The 8720-nt window shown below is 60.2% G+C and overlaps 1 protein-coding gene across 1 annotated transcript; it reads right to left on the bottom strand.

Annotated features, from left to right (window-relative positions):
• On the bottom strand, nucleotides 2616–5416 carry GBX2 (gastrulation brain homeobox 2). Its single transcript, XM_018046554.1, has 2 exons — nucleotides 4859–5416; nucleotides 2616–3829 (listed from the first exon to the last, which is right to left on the bottom strand). Exons 1-2 carry the CDS (start codon nucleotides 5382–5384, stop codon nucleotides 3306–3308), a joined length of 1050 nt encoding a protein of 349 aa, XP_017902043.1. The 5' UTR covers nucleotides 5385–5416; the 3' UTR covers nucleotides 2616–3305.

Below are 8720 nucleotides of genomic sequence, written 5' to 3'. Positions count from 1 at the left end.
GACAGCCCCCAGGAGCCTTAGCGCAGGGAGGGGTGGGGTGGGGGGCGCAGGTCCGCGGCGCTCCCAAGCGTAATTATTTGATCTGCAGATGTAAGTGGAATTTATTGTAACAACAAATATAGTGATGTCAAAACCCAACCTTGGATTAAAGCCGGCAGCCAAAGGGGAAGTGTATTAATTTCCAACAGCATCTCAGGCCAGAGCCTATTAGAACAAGCTATTCTTCAGGCCCCCCATCAGAATTAATCATTGGGAGTTAATTTGAAGCTCAGACAAGTTGCTGTTAATTTAGTGCAGGGAGGACGGGATGGAATAAAAAGCGGAGGTGCTGGCCGAGCCTCGTGGGTCTCATTAATCAGCCAGCTGAGACGGCCTGGCTTGATTACAATTTGCAAAAAAATTCATTAGGGCCCGGGCGATTGACAATTTTTCTCTCTGCCTGTGATGTGACTCATTAGGCAGCCAAATGAAAGCATGATGACGGCCATCATGACAGCGGCCATCAAGCCCTGCTTGTTTATCTTCCTCCCACGGCCTGTCTCAGGGGCCTGGGCCTCCTCTGGCTGGGCTCTCAGGGGGTACCCAGCGTCCTGGGGTCGGGGAGGGGGGGCACCCAGCCCAGAGAGGGCAGAGGGCAACCGGGCAGTGGTGCAGCGTCCGCAAAGCTGGGGCACCCCCAGGCCCTCCACTCCTCCAGCTTCCAAAGGCCAAGGACCAGCACAGCTGGGGGTGGGCCTGGGAGCTTGAGCCTCTTTGTTTGTGGGGCTCCCTCAAGGTGCCCCCCTAGTTCCTAGGGAACTTCACTTCCCCCTCAGGTGTGTGAAGCCAAGGCCAGTGGCTCGCTCCCCTCTGCATCTCCCATCCCGACCCTGAGTTTTTGGGAAAGGTAGACAGGAGTGTCACACCTGTTATGGAGGAAAGGAGTATGGAGGGTAGCGCCTTGCTCTCAACACCCAGCGTCTCTTCCCCAGAGTGCCACGGGGAGTATCCCTGCCCGAAGGCCGCAGCTCCCCTGGCCCTCAGGGCCGGGAATCTAGGCCATTGCCACAGTTGGTCCAGGGGCGCCTATGCGCCCCGGAAGGGACCGCCCGGGTGCGCGGGGTGGGGCCGGCGTGTCTCCAGAGGCCTCCGTTGCAGCGGCAGCGGCCTGGGGCCTGGAGGGCCTCTCCAAAGAGGTGACGCCAACGGGCCCCCGGGCGGGCGCGCTCACTGGCGGGCGACCGACCGGCGGGGTCGGTGGGAGCGGCCGGGCTGGCGGACCCCACGCGGGGCGGGGAGCGGCCGGGGCGCTCCCCTCCACCATAGGCCCAGGGTGCGGGCTACGGGCAGCAGGCGCCCCCACGCCTCTGCGAGCCTCGAAGAGCGGACTGAGGCCCTCGGAGAATGGCCACTCCACATCACTGCGCTCAAAATCCATGCCGGGGCCATTTTCTGTCCCTGGAAATCTTGGGGACGCGGAGGGAATCGGGGTCTTGCCCTGCGCCTGAACTTCGGCCTGACACTGGGGTCCCCAGTGCCCCTCCGCCGCGGAAAGGTGATGGGTTGAAGGCCGTAAAAATTAAGTCAATATTCTTATTGATCCACGGCTATAGGTTTCGCCTCTTGGGCTGAGAACCGCGGTGAGCGCGGCGCCCGGCGGCTTCTCAAACCCGCTCCCCGGCCTCCGCTCGGGAGGCTGAGGCTGGCGAAGCCACGGCTTCTCTTCCCCTGGCGGCTCGTTCGGCGGCCGCGAGGGCTCGGTGACCGCGCTCGCCCGCTCCGCGCCCCTGGGTCACCCCTGGCCTGTCCGCGGCCTTCTCCAGAGGGGCCCGGCCGCTCGCATCCGGGCTGGCGCTTCGGGTCGGGAAAGGGGCCGCGCGGTCCGCGGTGCGGCCGTGGGCCCAGGGTTCCCGCCCGCCCCTCCCGCGGCCTGCGGGCCGCATCCCACCCTCGAGGCAGGGAGGTGCCCAGGGCTCACCCCCCACCGCGGACCGCTCCCCCCCCATCTACCCCCGCAACTGGCCGGCGTTCCTCGGGGTGGGGCGGTGGTCGGGTCCCGCCCCCCTCCGACCCCGCCCGGAGAGGGAGGCGCCGGCCCGCGGGTGCCCGCAGCCCGCCTCTGCCTCCCAGCCCGGCGCTGCCCGGAAGCCGGCTCCGCTAGCTGGGTTTCTGCCCCTGTCGGGAAGATCGCGCCCAGAACCCGATCTGTGGACGCTCCGCTTCTTTTCAGGTCGGGGGATGCTTGGAGGGAAACGCGTCCCCTCCCCCGGTGGTCGTCGATTTAGGAAATGAAGACTTTATGCAAAGCCACCCATACCCGCACTCACTGACCCTCCTACGGCGCCCCTCTCCTCCTCTGGCCAAAGTTTGCCAGCTTCCCAGATACTGGTTAGGCTGAAGAGAAGGGAAGAGGTTAGATGTCTAAGGTGGAAATTAGGTTTTCTCGAATTGGTAACCCAATTGGAGCTATTGCTCTGTTTAAAACCTGGTGAGCTGCTGGATGGCTCTGGTCCTTCCAGCTTGAGGAGGCCCTGGAGAGGGAGTGGTGCTGGTCTCAGACCAGCTGCTCGGCCACTGCGGGCAGGAGGGTCCCTCTATAAACAGTCAAATCTGGACATACTTATGAGACCTCAGAATTGGTCTTTTTTCTCTTTTTCTCGCTCCTTCTTTTTATTATTCACAAGACTGAGATTGTTTTAATGTCATAACTTATAGGAAAAATAAACTACATTGAAATAAATTAAACACAACGGAGACGTGCTTCAGACAGGGCTCATAGGATATGCAACCCCAGGAAAGAAAGCCAGGCAAAAACCAAAGCAAAGCAAATTTCCAGGCTGCCCCCCAAAAAACGTCTGCTTCTCAGTCAACTAAAAAAGCCAAAATAGAAACAAAAATAAGTGGTGACCGTGTTTGTTCTTGCACGTGATGTTTACCTTTGGAAAAGTGTGGAAAGGTGGCTGCTGTGCATGGCAAGTTGCAGCGGAGGCTTTGTTTTCTTCGGGGAATGTAGGTGGAGGAGGTTACTGGGCAGTTTGGTCCTATAACTTTCAAAATACGGCAGCTGAGATCCAATCTATATAGATATCTATGTACAAAGTAGGATAGTATAATAAATATTTAGTGTGTCTTCCAGGTGTAGCAGTAGCTCCTTCAAAAGCAGTCTTTCAAGCTCGTTAATGGATATACTCTCAATTTGCTTGGGATGTCCAAAGTTGGGGGGTGACTCTGAGTTTTGCTGCAGACATGGTGGAGCCCACCATGGGTTCCCTCCCCAAAGCTGTGGCTTCTCCACCGTGGTCCAGGCCGCGGCTGGCCCTGGGCCCTCAGGGCCGGGCCTGCTCCAGCTGCTGATGCTGACTTCTGATGGCGAACCTGCTGACATGGACGGGTATGGGGACGACGATCTTGGGATTCCTGGAGGGCTCCCCTGTCTTGGAATTGGCATTGCCGGCCTTCACCCGTTTCCACTTGGCCCGGCGGTTCTGGAACCAGATTTTCACCTGCACCTCGCTGAGTTTGAGGGCGTGCGCGATCTGCGAGCGCTCGGTCAGCGAGAGGTACTTTTTGCAGTGGAACTCCTTCTCCAGCTCCAGGAGCTGCTCGCTGGTGAAGGCAGTCCGCCGCCGCCGGTTCTTGCCCGTGGACGTGGTGCTGCCCGCGGCGCCGCCGCTCGGCGGGGTTTCCTCCAGCGCGTGGCCGGGGTCCTCCTCCTTGTGAGCCGCCTGGCCAGGCAGATTGTCATCCGAGCTGTAGTCCAGATCGCTCTCCAGCGAGAAGCTCTCCTCCTTGCCCTTCGGGTCGTCTTCCACCTTTGACTCGTCTTTCCCTTGCCCTCTGACAGCCCCGACTGAAAGCAAAACCAAACGGCGTTTTATTACATTTCGCACACTGGCCTTCCTTCCCCGTTCCCACCGTCACTCGGGCATTCTCCCCCTGCTCCACAACTCCCCCCTTAGCGGATTGTCTTTCTATGACATTAACACATTGTGATTTCCTGGCCTTTGAGGGGTAGAGAGGGGAGGGGAGGCGTGAGAAAGCTCAGGGGAGAGGAGGCGACAGTACAGGCGACGGCCCTTTGCCCAGAACCATCACTCAAGGGGCCGCCGGGCCTCCTCCGCACCCTCCCAGTCTCCCGCAGCTTAAGGCAGAAGTTAGCAGGCGGCGTGAGGCCCGTGAGAGCGTCCTCTTTGTCCCCGGGGAGGGGGCTGGGTGAGGGCTGAGGGGGAGTTCACCATTTATCCTGCCTCTCCCCTCTCCACCCACTCCTCACCCAGCCTGAAAATTCTGTGAACTTCAATTTCATCGCACCCAGAGCCCGGGGGAGCAGGGAGGTGCAGACCCCAGACAGTGTCGGGTCTGGGGTCAAAGGGAAGTTTCGTAGCCTCAGGAGAAGTTCCCACCAGACACCCCAGCAAACTCACGCCGTTCCCCCAGGCAAGCGACAAGCCCGGTAAAGGGGGTTAATAGGTCTGGGCGCCCTCAGGCACACGCACTGCAGAGATGCGCAGCCCAATTCTCTTGCCCTCGAGGCTGAAACCTACCCGAGACCCCAGGTCACAGCGCCGGGGGCCGTGCAAAACTCCGCCAAACTCGCCGGCGGAGAGATTTGCGGCTCCGCGCAGAAGCTGGCCACGGGGCGCTAAATGCACGCCCCCCTTACCCCCCCAATCTCCCCACTTATTGCGTGGCTCTAAAAGACCATCCCCCGTCCCCGCGGAGACCCCTCTGGCGCAGCTCGGCCGCATCTTCTAGCTCCTCTGGCTGGGGGAGCCGGGGGCGGGGGTCCCACAGGGGCATGGCCCCATCCCCTCGGTCCCCCGAGGGAACCCGGAGCTAGCGCGCCCCCGCGCCCGGGTCGCGCGCGCTGCCGACTCACCGAGCGACGCCTGCACAGCCTCGGCCGCGGAGAAGGCCAGCAGCGAGCCCTCCTTGGCCAAGAAGCCTTTGCCGTCCTCCGAGTCGGCTTGCAGCGCCTCCGCCTTGTCGAAGTTGCCGCCGCCGCCGGGCAGCTGCTGCGGCGCGAACTTCCGGGCGGCGGCCGCCTCCTGGTGCTGGGGGGACGCCGAGAAGCCGCCGGGCAGCGTGGCCATGAGCGTGGAGGTGAGCGCCATGCCCTGGGCCAAGCTGGAGCAGAAGCCGGTGGGCAGGCTGGGGATCTGGTGGTGCGGGTGCGCGGGCGGCAGCGCCGGCTGCAGCGCGGCCTGGGGGAGCGCGGGCGGCGGCGGCGGCGGCGGCGGCAGCACCACCGGCCGGTAGGGCATGAACATTGGGTAGCCGGTGTAGACGAAATGGCCGGGGCTGGGCTGCGGCGGGCTGCCGATCAGCGAGTCTATGCTGAAGGCGGTGCTACTCCCCAGCGGGCGCTGCATCATCATCAGCGACGGCGGGAACGCTGCGCTCATAGACGCGCTCGGGGGAGGCTCGCGAGAGGCGAAATGTCCCCGCGCTGCGCCGCCGCCTGGAAGCCCCCCGGGCGCCGGGAGCGCAGCTTGGAGTCACGGGCAGGGGCCGAGCGGGACCCAGAGAGCAGGTGCCCACCTCCCCCGTCAGTCCTGGGCCCGCTGCATGCCGCTGGCAGGCCCGAGTTGGGGCGGTGAGCGGGGGTGAGGCCGTGCGCCCTGGAGTGGAGCGGGCGCCCGGGCCCTCCCCGCGAGGGCTTTCTCCGGAGCTGCTGCCCGCCGTGGGCCCCGCGTCCGGAGCCCTGGCGCGTAGCTCCTGCGGCCCTCGGCCCGGGCCCGCAGCCGTCGGCGCGTCCGTCTGTCTGGCCGGCTGTCGGTCGCCTCCGGCTAGCCGCTAGGGGAGCGCGCGCGAAGCCGGCGCACTTGTCCTCCGCGGGCGCCGCCAGCACCTTTAAATCGCGCTCTTCTTTCTCATTCACATTTTGCCTGCTGCCGGGCCCGGCTCCGCTCACGTGGGGCCTGGAGCCGCCGCCGATTGGCTGTCACCAGGAGTGGGCGGGGCGAAGACGGGACTCCGCCCCTTCCACCGGGACTGGCCGCGAGCTGGCTGTGGGCGCAGCCAGCGCAGCGCGCGGGCCCGCGAACCAGAGCGTGTGCGCCCGGCCCGCTCCGCGCAAACTTGAAAGGGGCGGTTGGCAGCTCCGAGGCTTGAAACTCGGGTCTCGGCGGCATCATCGGAGGGGGGGTGGGCCTCCGAGGGTAGCATTCGGGGCTAAACCGCGGGTTATTTTCTTTCTTTTATACATGCAAGGGAAGGAAACGCGCTGGGTGCTGCTGCTGCTGCTGTGCCCGGGGTTCCGGCGAGGTTCCCGGAGTTGGGGGCGAGGCCCTTGCCCTTTCAGATCCGCCCCCTAGGGCTCCTGCCCCAGAGTTGGCAACCGTTTGCCCGCTGCGGGGAACCCTCCAGGTTGCTCACGGCGCCCCGGCATCCCCAGCGGCGCGGGGAGGTGGCCGGTTCCCCCATCCCGAGCCGGGCCCGCCCGCGAGCGATCCCTTCTCATTTTTCATGACATTCTTAATCATCGCACCTATTTACACACTTTGCCGGCGCGCACCAAAATAACAGCCACGATAATTATGATAATAAAGCGAGTCCTTTATCTGCTCCATCCTCGGGGAGGAAGGGGGGAGTTGCTGCGCCGCCGGATTGTATAACGTGAGATTATCTTGATGAAAGCTTTATGATGTTTGCCCAAATAAAAGCTGCGTTTTGTAAATAGGCGCTAATTAAGCACGTTGAGAACGGAGGGAGCGCTCACCCCGGCGCCACCGCCCGGTTTCCAGCGCGAGGACTCGAGGGCGCGCGGGTTCCCTCTGCTTACTGCAGATTGGAGCCCGTTCCCTCAGGATGGTCTCCCTGTCTCAACGATGGTAAAAAACAAACAAACCAAAACCCAGAATTTGGGCGTAAGGGAATTGGCGGAGAGGGAGTGGGTGCCAGGAAAGTTCTTATTCCCTTCAGAATGGTAAAAACACAAACTTTCAGCTCTTGTGTTCCGTCTTAAAATGTAATCGTTTCGTGGCAAGGGCAGAAGGTGCAAAGCGCGCCAGCGCGCACGGGGCTTCCACGCGCCTCCAGGGCCTCAGCTCCTACTTCCCGGGTCTAAACGTTTGCCCGAAACGGCCGACAGGCCCCGGACCCCGGGAGGAGAGGAGAGAAGGGCATTGTTACGCCGGTCATTAAAAATCAGCTCACGCCAAGGAGCTAGTGGTTGGGGAGTTGGCCGGTGTTGGACGTGTGTTATGTATCACTTACAAGCACATTTAATTGGGAGATAAAGATAAATCGATCTTTATGAATTTATCGACCCGATTCTTTGACTCTCTCTTTTTCGCTCTTCTTTCTCCGGCTTTAACCTGAAGGCCCCTCAGGGGGACGTCTTAATTCCCGGCCAGCATCTCAGCCGGGAGTCTGGTCGGGGACCCGCTGCCCACCCAAGGGGCCCTGAAGGACCGAGGGGAGGGTGCCTCCTCAGCGCCCCGGAGTGCTGAGAAAACTCGCTGGCCCCTTTGCCTGCCGCCCTCCTCCTCGCCCCCGCCCCCCGCCCCACCACCACCCGGACAAAGACGTCTCCGGCGCGTTTCCCCACTCCAGGCCGCAGTAATAGATGGCTCCGGCAGCAGGCGGCTTGAAAGGAATTCATTAGGACGCTCGCTGCCTGTATTGCCTCCACTCCCTTCACGCCCAGACCCCGAGGTGGCTTAGGCGGAGCGAGGGAAAATGAATTCCCGTTGGGATGGAGGCACGGGGAAGGAGGCGTGTGTAGGCTCTGTAAGCACGTCCTTTCTTCACTCCTGCAAAAAAAGAACCAGAAGAAAAGAAAAAAAGAAAAAATCGAAGCCCAGGGCAAAAGGCTGCTTTCTTTATGAGCATAATAAATACTGCCTCTCATTATGAGATACTTAACAGATACACCGTCTTGGGAACAGTTACCTTGTTTTTTGAATACTAAGGGGAAAAAACGCGCGGACTGCTTGCTTGTTTTAGGTTGATACAGCCGGGTCGCTTCGCTGCTTGACACTGGCATGTCTGTATAAGCTGTTGCTCATTTTAACAAATTTGCCATCCACTTTCCTCTTTTGGCATAAAAACCTTGTTCTATGGACTTCCGTCTTTTGATTACCCTCTGAGAGACAGAGGTGCCTTTGATTATTTTGGTAATCATTCTGCCTTTAAAGTTCAGCAAGAAGATTTAGGTCCGTTGAATTATAAGTCCACTTGAAACAATTTGATGGTATATTATTTGCCTCCATAAATTGCCGTGGAAAGTATTGACTATAGGGGTTATAATACTAATCTCCTTTTATTAGTGAATTCAGAGAAGTCTCATCGATATGAATTTTTATTTACTAGTGTGCTTTTTCTGGAATGCAATGCAGCCATATTTTCTCATCTAATGTTTAACTGCTTAGAAAACGACTGTTGGCGTCATAAAAGGATCCCTGTGTTTCACCGTGATTAACAAGATTCATTCGGGGCACCTCAGCAACCTGCAAAGCGTTCAGAGCGCGGGGACAGTGGATAATAAAAGCCTTTAGAGTTTTTCCTCCGCTCCGTGGAGAGATTTATGGGCAGCGAGAGACAGGTACATGGCTTAGCCATTCTTCGGATTCCGATCTGCCTAGCTGGCGACTGCCTCAAACTGCAGCGCCCTCGGTAATTCAGCGGCCCAGGCTGCGCGGGAAAAACGTCCGGCACACCATCTTTGCAACTTTCCTGTAAGAGTCCTTCCCTTGCCCCTGCCCCACTTTCTCCTAGGAGGAAGACCCAGAGATGCA

The sequence above is a fragment of the Capra hircus genome, chromosome 3 (assembly GCF_001704415.2).
Source record: "Capra hircus breed San Clemente chromosome 3, ASM170441v1, whole genome shotgun sequence".
NCBI lineage: Eukaryota > Metazoa > Chordata > Mammalia > Artiodactyla > Bovidae > Capra > Capra hircus.
Note: the sequence above shows the minus strand (reverse complement) of the source record. Positions and strands in the feature narration are given on the sequence as shown.